We start from the raw sequence: 19,651 nt of genomic DNA, 5'->3' as shown, positions 1-19,651 counted from the left end.
TTTTTTTTGTGGTACTTGGGCCTCTCACTGTTGTGGCCTCTCCCGTTGCGGAGCACAGGCTCAGCGGCCATGGCTCACGGGCCCAGCCACTCCGCGGCATGTGGGATCTTCCCAGACCGGGGCACGAACCCGTGCCCCCTGCATCGGCAGGTGGATTCTTAACCACTGCGCCACCAGGGAAGCCCCGGACAGATCTTACTTTCATGTCATGACCACAGATTTCAAATAAGCATCCATACTGCCCCTCAATTCTGCTTCCCTGATGTTTGCTTTCCACTTCTCCAAAAGGCCATTCCACCTTGTCTCCTACCTCTGTAAGCCCCTTTAACCCCTATTCCCCTTCACTGAAAATAGAAGCTATCAGGTAGGAACTTGTCCTCAATTTTCCCTTCCAAGTCAACTTAGTTCTACATGAATCAAGCTCTCCTCCTTCCCTCCTGTTTCCAAAGTATCTCTAATTCAAGGCCACCCTCTGCTTGTGCTTGGGATCCCATCTATTCTCATCCTCAGGGACTTTGCTCCTGCAATTACTTCCTCCTTCTCTCTCTCCTTCATAACTTTCCTCTCTACTGGCTCATCCCCATCAGTGTACCCCAAGCTCTAGTACCTCTTACATTTTAATAACAATCCTTTGAGCTTAAATCCACTCTGCCCCAGTTTTCTACTCCCTTTCACAGCAAAACTTGTGGGAAACTGTGGTTATTTTCTTTCTTCATTTTCTACTCAATCCCCTCCAGGGTAATTTGGGTTTGCCCTATTCTATAAGGACTCTTCTTGTCAATTACCAAACTCTTCTGTTACAAATGCCTTTTTATTGACCTCTCAACAGCACTTTTTTTGTTGTTGTCTTTGTTATGGTTTCTACAAGAGCACCCTTAACTGTTTTCAGCCACTTATTTCTCATAAAGATACTCGGAATGGGATATTACTGTCATCCCAACTTTTGAGAGGAAGAAACAGAGGCCCCAAGGTCATGAAGCTAGTTAAGTGGCAAAATCAAACCTCAAATTTAACTTTTCTCTATCAAACATATTGTGCTGGTTCCACTACACCCCATCACATTTTCTAAGAGCTCCAGCACTTCCATCTCCTTTGAGCTCTGATTGAATTATAAAATAAGCAAGGTCTATCTTCTAATCCTCTGATATCCTGAGCCCTCCAAATGCTCCGTACTACCTAGGTTCTTTGTCACCAGGTTCTTCTTTAAAACTGAATCCTCTGCTCTCAGAGGGGCACATGGAGGAGAGGTTTATTAAACACAAACATTTAAACTAGAGACACTGATCTCCTTCCCCTTTTCCTGTGTCAAACCCAGGGTTCTCAATGTGTTTGGGCTTGTAATGAAATAGTATAAAATACTGGAATTTAAAATTCCATAATTCCAATTGGGACATCTTTACTAGCAGGAAATCTATTACGGCAACATCTAATTGCATGGAAACTGTCTGGGAAAAGTGACTATGAAAGGCAGTGTGTGTTGGGGGCAGGAAAGGGCTGTCATGAATTTGTCAAGTTCTGTGAAAACCAAGAGCATTTAAGAGAAGGAGAACTAATAACGCAGAACATAAAAATTAGAGGAAGTTCCAACCTGAGGGTGATTAAGCAGGTAGTTCATAGCTTCTTCAAAGTACTCCAGGTGGAGGTTCTCTATGCTCTTGGGGAGGTCTTCATAGTTATAATAAGCCAGAGCCATCACAGCAAAACCCTTCCCAGCCAGCAGACTAGCTCGATATTCCGGAAGGCCACGTCCAGTTCCAGAAATGTCCACAATCCCAGGAAAGGGTGCAGGTCCTTGGGAAGAAACAAAACACAAAACTGAACTATACTTGAAACTCTTTGCAGTGGCGTCAAAAGCCATTTTTACCTATTTGGTGATGTCAGAGTTTTCTGTTGACAATCAGAAATGTTGAACGGCTCTGGTCTTCGAAGATCCAGACTGTGGCATAGGCTAAACCCACATTCCCCGCTATACCTGAGGCCTCAAAGCCCCACAGATTTTTACAAAGAGCATGTACTATTTTTGTGGTTAAAAATAATTTAGGGCTTCCTTGGTGGCGCAGTGGTTGGGGGTCTGCCTGCCGATGCAGGGGACACGGGTTCGTGCCCCGGTCCGGGAAGATCCCACATGCTGCGGAGCGGCTGGGCCTGTGGGCCGTGGCTGCTGGGCCTGCATGTCCGGAGCCTGTGCTCCACAGCGGGAGGGGCCGCAGCGGTGAGAGGCCCACGTACCGCAAATAAAATAAAATAAAATAGTAATTTAAAGGGACTTCCCTGGTGGCGCAGTGGTTAAGAATCTACCTGCCAATGCAGGGGACATGGGTTCAAGCCCTGGTCCGGGAAGATCCCACATGCCACAGAGCAACTAAAACTAAGCCCGTGCACCACAACTACTGAGCCTGTGCTCTAGAGCCTGCAATGAACACCCAGTGCAGCCAATAAAACAACAACAAAGACTCAATTGGCAGGACTTCCCTGGTGGCCCAGTGGGTAAGACTCCGTGTTCCCAATGCAGGGGGATTCAATCCCTGGTCAGGGAACTAGATCCCGAATGCATGCCACAATTAACAGTCCACATGCTGCAACTAAGAAGTCTGCATGCCGCAACAAAGATCCCAAGGGCCACAACTAAGATCCGACGCAGCCAATAAATAAATAAATAAAAATTTTTAAAAAGACTAAATTGGCAAAATTCGTACAAACCCTTCAAATACCTTGGCCAAAAGCATTGCCATTGGTCCTTCTAAATCTCAGATCCACCCCCTTTGGAACTCATAAACTCTCACCCTTTGAGATAGTCACAAGACATCCAATGCACCTGGCCCCTGCCTCTTTTGATTCACAGCTGATAAGAGGAGGTATATTTCATACTGTAAAGACCTAGTTGCTTCCATTAAAAATAAGCTTTGGTAGAGCAATCTTGTCACAGAGCAATCCCAGGAGATGAAAACCTTAAGCATCATACCTTGTATTCTGGAGATTTCCTCTTGAAAAAGACACCTCCAGAAAGACTTTTTTAACCCCACTGGGAAGGCCCCTTTCAAGTAGTGCTAACCAACTTTTGTGCTGACAAACTCCACGGAACAGACTCTTCATTTACATGACACATCTAAAAAAAAGCACCAAACCGTCCCTGGACCTCACATCATAGGATGACCTGAAAGTAAAGATTTCCCAGAATCGAAGCGCACGACATCTGACCAGACAGCTTTGCTAAGATGTCAGGGCCAGTACTGTTAGAAAGTTCAGGATTCACATTAGTCTCTTCATCTGGACTGTTAACTGACTCTGGATTCTTATCCAAATTCAGGGTAACTGAACTTGCAACCTCACATGCTATGCCAGTAATAACACATTTGCTTACAAACAGTTCTTTTAAGGTAAGACACTGTTTTAAAATGTCTTTGAAGTTTTCCTGTCTTCACGAAGAGTTCATTAGCTGTTGCCTCATGTTTATGCCTGCACTGTACCTTCCTGAATGCACTTGGTTAACTGTTTTAGATTGACTAGGCCCTTGTTGTATACGCTCGTCTATTTTGCTCTCCTGGCTGCTTTAAACGGGGACTTCCAGGAGGCATCCATGGCTCTGGGTTCGCCTCAGTAGGGAGAACTTTTCTCCCCGAAATCAGAGTAAGTGCCAATAAATATTTGTTCAGTTGGCTATCTTCAGGCCTAGGATCCTGGTTTAGAATCATCATACAATTCGGAATTGTCATGTTACTTTTGATTCTATACTTGTTTCCTGTCAAACCTCTGTAAAAATGATATATACCAAAAGATGATCTCTAGTTCTTAGGGTCTTGAGAAATATGGACTGTAGACGGAAAGTTCCTGAAAGTTCTCCCTCCTACCCCTCCTTGTTACTCAAATGTGACCTCAATAGGTTTCCACTCTGTGCAGTTTCCCTCTAACAAGGGACATGACACCCAGGAAAGGTCCTTCCTGACACAGAAGGACAAAAAGCCACTCCACTGACTCTTGATCATCAATGGTTTTGGAGAAAGATCGTGATTACAAGGGAGAAATGTGAAAACTAATAAAGGGAAACCTCACTACAATGGAGTAAGGAGGACAGAATTGGGGAGCTTTCCTGCAGTACCACTCCATGTCAATTATAGGAAGAATTGTCAATTACAGATCACAACAGAAAGATCATCAACAGGAAAGAATCATCAACTACAGGCCCCAACAGCAGAAGATGTAAATGGCCTCCCCTCCAAGAAACTGACTACCCCAACAACTCAACAATGAAAAATCACCATTATCCCAAACTCTCTTTTCTCTGATGGACTTTTGTTCAAAACAACCCCTCCCAGCTTCCTCCTTTTTCTCTATAAAATAGCGTTCTTCTCCTTGCTTTGTTGCACTTTCCTATGGTTTTAGCCTTAGCTTGCTTGTTCCAATTTGCAATTCTCTGCTATTCCCAAATTAACCCATTTTTGTTAGTCAGATAACTAACTTTTATTTTTAAGGGCAACAGTGGGGGTGCAAAATGATAAAATCACTTTGGAAGACAGCTTACAATTTCTTATAAAGTTAAACATACACTTAGGTTATGACCCAGCAATCTCACTCCCTGGTATTTACCCAAGAAAAATGAAAACTTGTGTTCACACAAAAACTTGGATGCAAGCGTTTCCAGTGACTTTATTCTTAACCTCCAAAGACTTGAAACCCAAATGTCCTCCAACTGGCAAAGGAATAAACAAACTGTGCCACATCCATCTAATGGGAAACTTCTAAGACACAAGAAGAAGGAACTACCAATATATGGAGCAACAGGAATGAATCTCAAATACATTATGCTAGACTCAAAAAGCTACCTACGGGCTTCCCTGGTGGCGCAGTGGTTGAGAGTCCGCTTGCCGATGCAGGGGACACGGGTTAGTGCCCCGGTCCGGGAGGATCCCACATGCCGCGGAGCGGCTGGGCCCGCGAGCCATGGCCGCTGAGCCTGCGCGTCCGGAGCCTGTGCTCCGCAATGGGAGAGGCCACAACAGTGAGAGGCCTGCGTACCGCAAAAAAAAAAAAAAAAAAAAAAAAAGGCTACCTACTGTGTATAAGTTTAGTTATGTCACATTTTCACTATTTACATTAAAAGTTTGTATTTAATGTGCAAATTTTAAGGACTATTTTTAAGGCAAATACTTTATACGCAGAACTTCAATAATTCAGTACTAACCATCAAAGCCCTGTCAGTACCTGTTCCCTTCCCTTACTTTCCACTATTCTGAATTTTATCAATCTCTTGATTTTCTTCACAGTCTTACTACTTGTAAGTATTCCTTAAATGGCATTTTGTTTATTTTGCCTATTTTTTGAATTTTATCTGAATGTAATGATACTGAATGTGTTCTTTGGGGACTTGATGTTTCCGTCAACACTGTTTTTGAGGTTCACCCATTTTGATTCTTGGTTTTTAAAAAATATTTATTTATTTAGGGCTGCATGGGGTCTTAGTTGCTGTGGCACGCGGGCTTAGTTGCCCTGCGGCATGTGGGATCTTAGTTCCCTCACCAGGGATCGAACCCGTGTTCCCTGCATTGGAAGGTGGATTCTTAACCACGGGACCATCAGGGAAGTCCCTTGATTCTTGTGACTATATTTCAATTACTTTTGTGCTATAAATATACCTCAATTTATTCATCAGTTTTATTGCTGACGGACATTTAGGCTGTTGCCAGTTGTTTTTGCTCTTACAAACATAAATACCTATTGGTGCACCAGGAGTAGAATGACAGTCAACTTTCTAAGTAAAAGCAATTTTTTCCAGAGTAGATGAATAATTGTGTTCCTTTTTTAAAAACAATTATTTATTTTATTTATTTTTGGCTGCGTTGGGTCTTTGTTGCTGCTGGCGGGCTTTCTCTAGTTGCGGTGAGCAGGGGCTACTCTTCGCAGTGCATGGGCTTCTCAATGTGGTGGCTTCTCTTGTTGTGGAGCGCGGGCTTCAGTAGTTGTGGCTTACGGGCTCTAGAGCGCAGGCTCAGTAGTTGTGGTGCACTGGGTTAGTTGCTCTGCGGCATGTGGGATCTTCCCGGACCAGGGCTTGAACCCACGTCCCCTGAATTGGCAGGTGGATTCTGTGTTCCTTTTAGCAGTGTATGGGAGTTCCTTTTCCTCCACATACTGGTCAAAAACTGGTAATGTTAGACTTCTAAATTTTGAGGGTGTTGAGTGTACTGTTTTATTTTGCATTTCCCTGATCCTAATCAGGACAAGCATCTTTTAACTTTTTCATTGGCCTGTTGCTTTTTATGTAATGGTAAAATTAGCCTATAATTCAGAAGATTTCCAGTGGATAGCAAGAGGCCTTCTTCCTTCATGGTAATTTTCTTAAATCTTAATATACTCGGGGAGTTAGAAGCAAAGTTGTAAAACTGAGAAACTTTAGAAAGAAAACTTTAAAAACTGGAAACTCCTTATACTTTTTTTTTTTTTTAATTACAACTGTCTTTACCCTTTCCTTGCGATGTCTTCGTTCTGACCTCTGTCTTGGAGCAGCAGAGCCACCTCCCCAGCCAGCCTTACGTTCCATTCTTGTCTACTCGAAATTTTCAGGCCCCACAGACCTTCGGAATGTCGGGAGCTACCTACTTACTGCCTTTCTCTCTCACAGACAAGATAAACAGGGAAGCAGGGGGCTTACCCGGCGGCAAGAAGAGCGTCGCGCGCACCCGGCCCGAGCGCACGGGCTCGCGCCGCACCCCCGGCGCCAGGAAGTCGCGCTCGTGCACCGCCCGGCCCAGGAGCCCTCCGGCCTGCGGGTCGTGGCCATGGAGCACCTCCAGCTCCACGGCGAAGGGCGTCCGCACGTCCCGCTTCACCAGCCGCATCAAGGGCTTCTCGGGCTCCAGAGCCCAGAGGAGCCCCATGGGCTCCAGGCCCGTGAAGCTGCCGCCCAGCGCGGGCGCGCGCTCCAGGTCCAGCTGGCCGTGGGCGTCGGCGCAGTAGCGCGCGTGGGCTCGGAAGAGCGCGTCCTTCTCGTCGCGCAGGGACGCGCGCAGCGTGACCGGCTGTCCCGGGGCCAGGCCGCGCACGGCGATGCGCACCGGCTCGTCCCAGCGGCAGCGGCCGGCGGGCTCCAGCGTCACTGTCACCGCCATCCTGGCAGGGGCCCAAGAGTTCGGGTCACCGGTCCTCAGCTTTGTAGGCCCTGCCAACCGCGCCCAGGGTGTCGGGTCCCATCGACAGAGTCGGAAGGGTCGCAGGAGAGCCGGAAATGAGACCACCATTTTGCGCTTTTTTCAGATCTCGGGTCAACTTCAGAGGGCTGTGAAGAAGGTTAGAAACTAGTCCCTCTAGCGACAGGCTGCGTACCTGCAGCCTAAGGCCTCATGGGGCCGAGCAGCCTGCTATAACTCTTTGGAGGGCCGCGAAGTCCTGCCGATCAGTGACCGACCTTTAAAAGCAAGAGCGAAAGCAGACACACAGGAACTTTATGTGGGGAAGAATTTTCCTAGTTTTGCCTCTCAGAAGTTCTTTGGCTCGTGCAGCGTGGGCTGGACCGGGCTGCCCCTGAAGGAACCTGGCACTTAACAAAGTGTCCAGTCTCCAAAATTAATGTAATAGGGCAGGGCGCGCCGGCCGGACCCCGGGGCCTCTATGATGTAGGAGCATGCGGCCGCCGCCGCCTCCTGCAGCCAGCCGCCCGATTGGCTCCGACGCGGGCCCGGGGGCGACCCCGGTCTCTGCCCCCTCCCCCAGCCCAGCTGCTAAGTCAGACGGCAGCTGAGGCGGCGCCGGCCCCTCGGCGGGACCGAGCCCCTGAGCCTGCCCGGGATCCTGTGGTGGAGCGGGGCAGCGAGCAGCCTTTGGCGCGCAGCATTTGCCGCACGCAGTTACTCTGGGCGACCGGTTACCGTGAGAACCCCAAAGCGCGAAGGTTAGAGAGGCGATTAGCGGTCCTTCTCCGCCAACTGTCCGACCGGCCGTGGTCCTCCAGCGGAGAGTGAGGTAAGAGGTGGATCAGACCACGGCCTTCTCCCTGGGGCCCTCCAGGCCCTCCGCAGCCTCCTGCCAGCAGGTGCGCTGGGGAGCCCCAGGACAGGCTGGGGGCTGTGTCCTGTAGGGCTTCAGAGCCCTTGCCAAGGCTGCCCACTGGCGGGGCCCAGGCCTTGAGGCAGTGGTGAACCTCTCCCCCATGCCCGTCTCTGCGACCTAATGGCAGCGGTAGTCTGCCTGGGTCGCAGTCTGTGGGACCTGACCTCCGCCTTTTGGGCGGCCTGAGGAGCCTGAGGGCCAGTTGGGTCCTGGACGCCTTGCTCCCTCAGTGATGACGGCTGGGCAGGGTCTGGGGACCCGGCCCTGAGGGTGAAAGTTGTGCCTTGGGACCTTGCCCTTTCAGGCCGGAACAGAGAATAACATTTGTTTGGTGGAGATTTATGAGAACATCGTTACCTGACCTTGACCTGACCTGACCTCAAGAACAAAGGATCTGGGACATCCCTGGTGGCCCAGTGGGTAAGACTCCCCGCTCCCAATGCAGGGGGTCGGGGAACTAGATCCCCGCAAGCATGCTGCAACTAGGACCTGGCGCCGACTAAATAAATACATAATTTTTTTTTTTTTAAAAAGGATCTAACATCAAGAAGTTTGCAACAACTAACCACGCCCCCTTCACCTTTCCTATAAAAGGGCTTTGCTGAAAGCTTTAGGGGAGTTTGGGGTTTTTAAGGCATGAGCCACCAATCTTTTTGCATGGCCCTGCAATAAACCTTTCTGTTCCAAACTCCAACGTTTTGGTATTGTTTGGCCTCATTGTGCGTCAGGCACATGGACTTACGTTCCGTAACATTAATTGCCAGAGGAGTGGACTGGAATTGAGTTTTGTCACTTTGTTGAGTAATTCACACCAGCTAATAATCATGTCTTTTCTTTTAAAATGTGCACCATAAAAAAAAAAGGACCTCCCTGGCGGTCCAGTGGCTAAGACACTGCCCTTCCAATACAGGGAGCATGAGTTCGATCCCTGTTAGGGGAAGTTCTCCATGCTGTGCGGCACGGCCAAAAAAAAAATGAAAATAAAAATAAAATGTGCACCATGGTGTTTTGCTTGTATGTTATTTGTCTATTATGATTATTTTTCCACAACTAAGGGGCCTGGCATCTTACTAGCTGTGTGACCTCACTTTCATTCCTTATGGGTGTAAAAACAGCCAAATGAGGTAATAGTTGTTATTTTGTTATCTGGACTCTTATATTGCTCCATTTAGGCAAACGTTATCTCCCTCTCGCCCTGGACTGCTCACCTTTTCCCACTATTTCATAAGTTATGGGTTCCATCCAGTGGTGAATTTTTCATCAAACTTAACTGCAGTCCCCTTCCAAGGCCTTGTACTTGATTTTACATTCATGAATTCATATCCTTTCTATTAGAGAAACCTGCAAATTGTATAAGCTTCAAACCCACAAAACCTGTGTTTGCCTCTGCTCCTAATAAGGCCACCCCCATGAGCTTCCCAGACAAGACTTTTTACCTAGTTTCAAATGTTCTCCTGTCCTGCTGGTCATTAATCATGCAACTCCCTTTAGCTGTAATTACTTTTGTACTGGTTCTGTGGGATACTTCACAGTGTATTTTGTGCACAAGACTCAGACTAAAGACGGTAAATAATAATAGCTAACTCTTAATCCTTACAAGAACCTTATGAGAAAATTAAGGCCCAGAGAGGTGAATTGATTTGCTGAAGATCACACAGCTAGAAAGTGGAAATGCTGGGATTTATACCTTTGCAATCCAATTCCAGAGCCTGTGCTCTGAACCATTATGCTTTGTTTCTCACATGATGATGTCCTAGTTGAGAAGATTTGGGAAACAGACATTCATATACTGTTGGTGGATATACACACTGGTATGACCTTTTCAGAGCAACCCGGTTAAAAATATTTAAAAGATGCATTCTCTTTGACTCACAATTCCACTTCTAGAAACTTTGCCTAAATAAACATTCATAAATGTGTGTAAATATTTGGCTATAACAATGTTTACCATATCGTTTTAACAGGAAAAAGAAACTAGCAAGATAAATTTGGTTTAGTCAATTTGATTGTAATGCAGTAATACAACAGAAGAGATGTAGCCATTAAAAATGATATAGCAGAATATGATGAGGAAATTTTCATGACATTGAAAGCAGGTAGAGAACAGTTTGTAGAACTTTATATATATATATATATATATATATATATATATATATATATATATAAACATTAAAAAAAAAAAAGACTAGTAGAAAGCTACCCTAAACTGTTGTCTCTTAGGCTTTGGGGTATCATGAGTAGTTTTAATTTTCTTCTTTGTGCAGAATTTCTATCACCAAAAAACACATGGCTTTTATAATTAAACAGGGTTGGTTTTTTTAAACTGTGGTAATATACAAAGATAAAATTTACCATTTTAAAATGCATAGTTACCTAAGTACATTCACATTGTCGTGCAGCCTTTAACCCTATCTCCTTTTTCATCACCCAAACTGAAATTCTGTACCTATTAAACAACTCCTCATTCCTCCCTCTCCACCACAGCCCCTTGGACATCATTATTCCACTTTCTGTAGCTATTATTTGACTATTCTAAGTACCTTAGATCAGTGGAATCATACAGTATTTGTCCTTTTGCGTCTGACTTATTTCACTTTGCATAATATCTTCCAGGTTCACCCATATATGTAGCATGTACCGGCATTTTATTCCTTTTTAAAGCTGAATAATATTCTATTGTATGTATATACCACATTCTGTTTATCCATTCATCCATCGATGGACATTTAGGTTGCTTCCACCTTTTGGCTGTTGTGAATATGCTATGAGCATGGGCGTACAAACATCTGTATGAGCCTCTGCTTTCAATTCTTTGGGTATATACCCAGAAATGGAATTGCTGGATCACATGTTAATTTTAATTTCTTGAGGAACCTTAACCAGTGTTTTTGTTTTTGTTTTTGTTTTTTTGTGTTACGCGGGCCTCTCGCTGCTGTGGCCTCTCCCGTTGCGGAGCACAGGCTCCAGACGCGCAGGCCCAGCGGCCATGGCCCACGGGCCCAGCTGCTCCGCGGCATGTGGGATCCTCCCGTACCGGGGCACGAACCCGCGTCCCCTGCATCGGCAGGCGGACTCCCAACCACTGCGCCACCAGGGAAGCCCTTAACCAGTGTTTTAATATTTAATTTTTTAATTCTTTCATTCATTTCATCTCAGAGAACATGTCCTTTCACTCTTTTGTGAGGGACCCAGGGTCTGAGCACAAACTGAGCCCTGGCACTAAAGTTAGTGTTCAGGTTGGTCAGCAAGAGATGGTAACCACCTGAATAGCACAGCCCCAGATCAACGAGACAGACAGAACTTTATGGCCAGAAATCTTCTTTACTGTCAGGACAAATTAGTTCTCTTCACAAGGGGAAGCCTGAAGACCAGTATTCTGTAGGCCTGGAATTTTATTATTAAAAATATAGGACTTGAAGAGTCCCCTTGTAAAAAAAATAGTGTTATTGGCTGACAACCTAGCCAGAATTTGGGAAGCAGGGGAGATGGAACTGAACTGTGTGAAGGAAGGAGATTAAGCAGGGGCAGAGATGAAAGGGGAATGGGAAAGGTCCCAAAGACACTCATTCTGCTTTACCGTTTGTTCTATCAACCTGGTGGTCTGAAGCATGTCAGAGCTGGGTGTTCATGTGTTCCCTTGCTCTGTCTCTTTCTCAGTAGGACTTATGAACGAATTGGCGGGGGGGGACATTGAGCTGCATAGACCTAGAGGTTTATTTTTCAAAGGATGACCAAGAAATCCATTTTGCCACCAATCAGTAAATACAATGCAACTTCCCAAAGTTCAATTTACAAAGAAGGAAATTTAATAAATAGCTGAAGATACCCCTGATTGAACCCATAGGTTCTGTGAGTAGACTCATGGAATTCTAAAGAGGTGGTTGCCTAGTAACCAATATAAGCAGCTTTGGAACCTAAAACTAAGGAAGGTTTAAGATGGAAGAAACTTGCTTCCCTTTGAAGACTGTGTGTGGGAAGCCACTTTGAAGGTAATTTCAAAACACTGCTGCTTCATCAGTATGTGAAAGGAGCTTATTAGCATCAGATGAATGATGAGAGGCAGACAGAAGTAGTCGAAAATATTTTGGATTAAGTGTCAAAGTATCAGTGTGTTGCTTCAGGTACTAAGCAGTACTGTGATCTTAGTCACGTCTGCTCTCCAGACCTTGGTTTTGAAACCTAATATAAAAGAGTTTTAACAGATTATCTTTATGGCAGCATTTCCAGAGTAATCTCATGAGACAGCAGTGTACCTGTACGAGTGCATGGCAAAGAATGGGAATTAGAAAGTAGAGGGGAGGGAATTCCCTGGCAGTCCAGTGGTTAGGACTTTCACTGCTCTGGCCCAGGTTCAGTCCCTGGTAGGGGAACTAAAATCCCCCAAGCCACTCGGCATGCCAAAAAAAAAAAGAAAGAAAGAAAAAAGAAAGAGGGGGAAAAAAATGAAGGGAACTTTCTGTTAAGAAAGAGGCAGCAGGGACCTCCCTGGTGGCGCACTGGTTAAGAATCCACCTGCCAATGCAGGGCACACGGGTTCGAGCGCTGGTCTGGGAGGATCCCACATGCCGCAGAGCAACTAAGCCCACGCACCACAACTACTGAAGTAGGCTCTGAACCTGCGCTCTAGAGCCCATGAGTCACAAATACTGAGCCTGCGCACCACAACTACTGAAGCCCACATGCCACAACTACTGAAGACTGCGCACCTAGAGCTCATGCTCCGCAACAAGAGAAGCCACCGCAATGAGAAGCCTGTGCACCGCAACGAAGAGTAGCCCCTGCTCGCCGCAACTAGAGAAAGCCCATGGGCAGCAACGAAGACCCAACACAGCCAAAAAATAAATTAATTAATTAAAAAAAAAAAAAGGCAGCAGAGAGAGGGTATTTGAAATAAGCCAGGTTAAAAGGCTGTGTTCCCTGATCCCACTCTCCCCGCTAACCAAACTTCCTTCACAAATCTGACAGATACATTTTGGAGCTATGGTTTCTCTAAATTTAATGTGTATAAAAACCTCTGAGAGCTTGTTAAAATGCAGATCTCTAGGCTTCACTTGCAGCCCACTGAATCAATATTCTAGAGTGTGGGACACAAGAATCTGCATTTTAACAAACTCCTCAGGTGATCTTGATGCAGAAGGTCCTTTAACTATCTAACAAGCACTGTCACAGAAGTTGACTGTCCCCTCTTGGGCCCTTCCTCAGAACTTCAGAATCTGTGGGTGTAGATCAGAGTGTATTACTTGTCTAAAACTCTCAGAAGATGGGACTTCCCTGGTGGTCCAGTGGATAAGACTCCACACTCCCAATGCAGGGGGCCCGGGTTCCATCCCTGGTCAGGGAACTAGATCCCGCATGCCGCAGCTAAGAAGTCCATTGCCGCAACTAAAACCCTGAGTGCTGCAACTAAGAAGATCCCACATGCTGTGATGAAGACCCCGTGTGGCGCAACTAAGACCCGGCGCAGCCCAAATAAATTAAATAAATAAATAATTTTTTTTTTTAAAAAAACCTCTCAGGATACTGTGCTAAGGTTTATAGCCTTTCCTTCTGTGGCAGTTTCCACTGCTTTAGTAACAGAAGGAAAGAAACAAGATATTTCTCCTTTCAGCATGCATTATTTAGCCCACTTCAACTATTTCTGCAGAATAAAGGCAACAGACCAGGGGGTGAGGGTTGGGGACTGGAAAGGTGAACAGAAGAGTGGAACTAAATTTGGGACCTCTGAGATAGCATCCATTTTGAGTCTGGATTTTTATATCAGGTGTTAACTGGACACATGTGGCATAAACCTTCGAGCCCCACTCCTGCCTGTCTAGCCAAGTTCCTAGAAATGCAAGAGATAATCTGGTGGTTGCTGCTTACCAGATTACAGGGCCTGATCTGCAGTTATGCCAGGTTTGAATAACTGTAGGATGCAATTTATTCAATTTCTCACGCTGTCAGTGCACAAAAGCACCTGGAACCTGCCACTCTGCTTTTGGTTCTTAAGGGCTATTTGTTGGGAGGGAACCCTGCCTCAATGTTAGTCCAAGTAACATTTAAGTTTGGATAATATGGAGCTTCCAAACTCTGTAGGTCTTTTCTTCCCTCTCTTAATTGCCTAGGGCCCCAGTATTCCTAAACTTTTCCCTAAGTGCCCAGTGTATCTACCTGTGGGGCCCCAGAGACTTGCCTTCTAAGGACAATACTCCAGGCTCTAAATCAATAACAATTCCTCACAGTTATGTAATACTTTGCAGCTTGCAGAGAACTTTCATACATGTTCCCTAATTTTGAGCTTCATATCAACACTAAATTAGAACAGGTATCAGACTCTATTTTCAGATTGGCAAACTAAGGCAAACCAGGGATATTAAATCATTTAAACATGGCTGGGAAGTGCAGAACCTGGCCTGACACTTGTCTTCTGACTCTAAGTCCGTCCAGGACAGACCTCTTTTGACCAAACCTTAGAACATTTTGTCCTGTCCCAATTCCTTTACAAAAACATATCTATCATGTGTTTCATCCTTTTTCAACAAGCCGTTATCTTAGATGATGATAACTATTCCTTGAGAATTTATAATAACTGATAATGATAACATGGTATTCTTTCTGTGATGACAGCATTGTAACCAAAGATTCTGTATGTCACAGGCTAAAGGGCATACATCTGGGGACATCCCAAATCATTCCATATAGGTAGTCATCTTAGGGTAAAACCAGTCCTCATTCTGTTTTTCAAGTGTTTAGGCTCAAAATGCCCCCTGACTTAGGAGCAAGATACTGACACACTGATATGTTAAGAATAAGATGTTCTATTAGGAATACACAAGGCAGGAGAACACTAATATTGTGTTCATCTCGCAGTTCATTTTCAACCAGTGAGAGTAGACACTGTTTAAAGAAAAACAGCACCTTGTGACCACCCTCTAGCCTTGCCCTAATTTTTTTACTCTGACTTTTAAAATACTCAGTGCCCAGTGGCCATGTTGCCTTTGTGACTGTGAAGAGATGGAACAACTAAATTTAACCTTATGTGCAAAAATTCCTGGAGGGACATCACATTAATCATGTGTGACTTAATGTGAGTTAGGTCATTAATTCTGGCCTAGTGACATCTAGGTAAAAGCTGACCCTTAACAAAAAGACACACCAAGAGGACAGATTTAATACACAGAAGACAATGGAATAAATCAAGCCCTAAAAAGAGAAGGTACTGTGCTGGGTGTTGTGAAAGAGAGAAGAGTCAGATCCAGGCTAAGGGGTACCCTGTGCACAGGGCAGGAAAGGCAGGAGTTGGCACTAAGCACAACAGAATAATGGTCTCACCTTCATGCTTGGGGCAGAGGTGGGGGGGGCAGTGTCACCTGCCCCTGGGAATGGCAAGGCCAACAAAATGAGTGGTAGGGAGCCAAAGCCAGTGTGGCACAGAAGTTAAGTGCTCTGGGGTGGAATCTGGCAGCTGACTTTGAAGCCTGACTCTGCTACTTATGGCCTATGTGATCTGAAGTAATTTACCTACCTCTCTGAGCCCCAGCTTCTTCCCACAGGCAATAAAGACCATAATATCATCCCAGTGTAAAGCCCTTAGCAAAGTACTCATAATTGTCAATTATCATTATTAGGCCAAGGAAGTGCTTCAGAAGTAAAAATTTTTAAAAAGCACTAACTCTAGGCAATTGTTCTCTACAGTGTTTTCCATACTAGCTAAAACCTGGAAACAATTTGCCTGATAATTAAGAGCTAAGGTGATTTACCTATTTGATAAAATATTCTGTAGCTGTAAAACATTTTAACAATGAAGACTATGTAACAATATGGAAAAGTACTGGGTGACTCTGAAGGACAGCAGACTGGAGACGTGGTCCTTACGGTGCAGTTAAGGAAACAAATATTTAACGATGTGAGGTGTCACAGGGTTAAAAGTTAAAATAACTGGAATGGACTAGGAGTGATTTGTAAATCTGTGTATGACAGGGAGGCCTGGATAGGTCAGGAAAGAGTTAAGGAGTAGGCAGGAATTGAGCTGGGCTTGGAAGAATGGACAGAATTTGTGTCAAGTATGGAAGAAAGGCTTCACATGGCACAGAAGGAAGATCTACTTGTGGAGGGAAGAACACTCGGAGAAGAGCTAGGAGAGTCGAGAGGAGAGGTTACATGTCAGGACAAGGTCATAAACTGGGGTCATACTCAGGGAGAACCCTTGAATGCCAGGCTGAGTTGTCTGAACTTTACGCTGTAAGTTCTTTGAACAGCGAGAAAGCAACTTTTGGGGAAAAACTGGAAACCTGGGATACTGCTGAAAAGCAGTAATCCCTCATAAGGAGATGAGGGTCTGAGCTTTGGGACAAATGTGAGAACTGGAAGCAAAGGTCTGAACAAGGACCATTTCAAATGTTGCAGCATTTCTTTCTTTTGTCTTTCTAATTCCCATGGCTTCCCCCCTCCCCTACCTGTTCTCCAAGTTCTTTTCTTACTGACTGCTATGGGCTACCAATTTCTACTGACCTAGAGCTCTCACCAGTTCTTCCCATCCCCTTAACAGGTGCCTGGTCATGCCTCCAGGTCCTCCTCTGGACCAGGCAGTGTGGAAGGAAGCATTTGCTGGGAAACAATGACTAAGACCGAGAAGGGAAAGACCCTTCTCTCCCAGCATTTCCGTCAGTCACTCCCCCCACGGCTGGGATGGGGCATGATTTTCTCCTACTTAAAACCAAGAAACAAGGAGGAGTGCGCCTCCGTTTCCAGTGTGCCTCCAGTCTTCCACTCCAGCCCGCAGCACTGTGCAAACCTCAAGAACCAATATTTGAAACAGGCAGCTGCAAACCTCACCTTTTCTCGGGAGGTGGTGCAGCAGCGAGGGCTGGCCAGCATTCCTTACAGCCAAAACAGCTTTGACCATCTCTACGATGCAGACGGCATCATCCAGCCTCCCCAAGTCAGGAAGCCCCGAGCTGAGAAGCCTGTCAGCTTCAAGTTCCTGGATTTTTCAGGTCCCTCAACAAGGGTCACCTCCCAGGCTATGAAGACGGAAAGCTCTGCCAATCTTAAGAAGCTGAAGAAATCAAAGCCAGCAAGCGCAGTCCAGGAAGCATCTGGTCCTCTCAATCTTCATCCAAGCAGGGAGCTAGACGTGCTGGATCTGTCACTTTCTCCAGATGTGAACCTGGAGGAGAGGGAAACTTGGCTTCCCCCTTCTGAGAAGGAGGCCAGAGCATGGCAGGCTGTCGTGCTGGAAAAGCTTAACAAGCGCACTGCCCGATGGATCCAGAACAAGTGTCCTCTGAGGCCTGGGGTGTCCCCCAGTAAGTGGCAGAGCTTCTTGCACCAGCAATATGACTGGAGCCACATCCGGGATGAACTCACTTCCTCCAGCGACCTGGAGCTCTTGAAACAGCTGGAGGAAGAAGAGACAGCAGAATTTGAGGATCAAAGTGTCGTTCTGCCCACCCAGGAGGAAAAGAAGCCAGAGCTGCTGCTTCCTGTCTATTATAGGTAGACTGGCTGGGGCCTCGGGCATGCCTTTGAGAATCCCTGGCTCCCCTTCAAGGACTCCTGGGTGGCCTCACACTCCTTATTTCAGAACACACTGTCACATTAACCTCTTGTGTTTTCCACCACCAACCTGCTAAGATTTCCACAAAGTAAGGTTTCGCAACCTCAGCACTCCTGAGGTTGGATAATTCTTTGTTGTGGGGCTGGTCCTGTGCACTGTAGGATGTTTAGCAGCAGCCTACTGCATGCCAGTAGCACTCTCCAGGTGTGACAACCAAAGATGTCTCCAGACACTGACACATGTCCCTTTGAGGGACAAAGCTGCTCCCAGCTGAGAACCACTGCCTTTAAAGGAATGCGTTCTCAGCCTTTCCCAGCAGACTGAGCCATTCTGCTGTTCCAGGTACTATCCAGGTGCTCCTAGAAACGAATCCATGGTGGGAGTGAGGAAGGCAGAGACCTCATGAGGTTTGGTCCTGCCTCAGTCTGAATAAGGAGCCAGTGTGTCAACTGACTCGAAAACTGACTGGCAGCAGGATGGAGAACTAAACAAGCTTAGAGAAGAGGATTACTGTACGTTTCTCACATTGCTTCCTTTTCATTTATAACTGGAAGGAAGACTGGAGCTATAACATCCCTGATTCCTAAAAGTGAACTAAAGTGGAAACATTTATTTATTCATCTATTGGACAAATATAAATTGCATTGCCACCACTTTCCAGGCACTCTGCAAAGTGCTGGGAATACAATGTATATGAAACCGACACGGACCTATCCTTTAAAGAGCTTACAGTCTGTCCACTAAATAACCACACACACAATAGGTAAAGTGAGGTAATGTAGGAGGCGGGTTCCCTTCCCCAAGTCCATGCACCCTCTAAGGGCACCAGTTTTAAAGCTACCTGTCCCCCCTTTTCTCCCCATGTCACTCATTCCAAGATTGCCCAATTACTTGCCGCAAGTGCAGACAGTTGAAAGCATGCCTGGCATCAGTAAGACTGCTGAGGACATCGATGGAAAGGGGAGTGTCTACCAGCCCCCAAGGCAGAGCCGCTTCCGACAGGTGAATCCCCGAGCTGGAAAGTTTGCTTACTCCACAGACAACACCTTTGAACAGGAGATTTACTTTGGTAATGGAGCTGGGGCCCTGTAGTGGGGGCCTAGGGGGACATGGAGCAGGGAGGTGGAAGGTAGCTGGGGGATAAAACAGTCATGGGTGTGGATGAGAGGCCCTGGATGAACCAAGTGTTCATGTTGACACCTCCTGGTTACTAGCACGTGAGGTTTTTTTTGGGTTTGTGGGGTGGAGGCCGGGGACGGGGGCAGGTATCTGATAGGAAGGAAACTCTTCTTCTTCTTTCCCCTCTCTCTATCCCTTTATGTTTACTAAAGAGGTAGTGGAGGTAGGATTGCAAAGTAAGCAAGATTCAGCTTTGGGAACAACCTACCTCTTCTCTGTTCTCCCTTCTCTCACTGAGATAATTCCCCCAATGAGGTGCTATGTTGGAAAAAACAACCACAGGCTCTGGAGATCTGAGCTTAAATCCTGGCTTAGCCCCTTCCTACTAACCTTCAGCAAATTATATAAGCTGTCCGAGCCTTACATACCTTATTTGTAAAACAGTATTAACAAAAATGTACTTTAAGTAGACAAGAAATATAGTGCTTCTTGTCCAATACCCATGAATGTCCACTACCTTCCCCTTCCATCCTGCTATCCTTTAGATGCCTGGGCTTCCAGGGTACACAATCTAGGATTGCACGTTCCAAGCTGTTTATTCTTCCCTACCCCCATCTTGTTCCGAAACTGCTTTCAACTGAAAGTCTTCTTAAAATGTTTAACAAAATTATTCAGACAAAGGTATTTATGATTGATAAGAGATGAATTAGGTAACCCTTCATTAGTATCTAGCTTTTCATAGGGGACAATGCCTGTAAGTTAGGTTCTGACTTGGCTTCCAGGCTTTTATGAGGCCACCAGGTCATACTTCCAAGCAACAGTCACCTTCAAGGGATACCCCCAGAGCATGGTAGTCATGAGTCCTAGAGGCTTAGAGTAGGGCAAAAGGAAACTGGGTCTGATCCAGGTGACCAAAAACCCAGAAGAGAGGAAGGAGGCGGGTTCTAGGGACTC

General features: G+C 45.9%; 2 protein-coding genes across 5 annotated transcripts in view; one reads left to right on the top strand and one right to left on the bottom strand.

The window, feature by feature from the left end:
• LOC114904110 (acyl-coenzyme A thioesterase 1-like) overlaps positions 1–7,280 on the bottom strand; it is a 9,313-nt gene extending 2,033 nt beyond the window's left edge. The window contains exons 1-2 of the mRNA XM_029237567.1: positions 6,647–7,280; positions 1,589–1,791 (exon numbers count right to left, since the gene is read on the bottom strand). Coding sequence (XP_029093400.1) covers positions 1,589–1,791; positions 6,647–7,232 — 789 coding nt within the window. The 5' untranslated portion in view covers positions 7,233–7,280. The remainder of the gene's footprint in view (positions 1–1,588; positions 1,792–6,646) is intronic.
• The window catches only part of HEATR4 (HEAT repeat containing 4), a 77,444-nt gene that overhangs the window by 24,669 nt on the left and 33,124 nt on the right, over positions 1–19,651 (top strand). For 3 of the 4 annotated variants that reach the window (XM_029237565.1, XM_029237562.1, XM_029237564.1), the window contains exons 2-3: positions 16,568–17,517; positions 18,457–18,647. In XM_029237565.1, coding sequence (XP_029093398.1) covers positions 16,568–17,517; positions 18,457–18,647 — 1,141 coding nt within the window. Of the gene's footprint in view, positions 1–7,862; positions 7,954–16,567; positions 17,518–18,456; positions 18,648–19,651 lie in introns of those variants that run through there. The other variant, XM_029237563.1, reaches the window with a different exon arrangement.

Source organism: Monodon monoceros, unplaced genomic scaffold, assembly GCF_005190385.1.
Source record: "Monodon monoceros isolate NGI ecotype Baffin Bay Population unplaced genomic scaffold, NGI_Narwhal_1 Super_Scaffold_21, whole genome shotgun sequence".
NCBI classification, from domain to species: domain Eukaryota; kingdom Metazoa; phylum Chordata; class Mammalia; order Artiodactyla; family Monodontidae; genus Monodon; species Monodon monoceros.
This window is presented reverse-complemented; position numbering and strand designations above follow the sequence as displayed.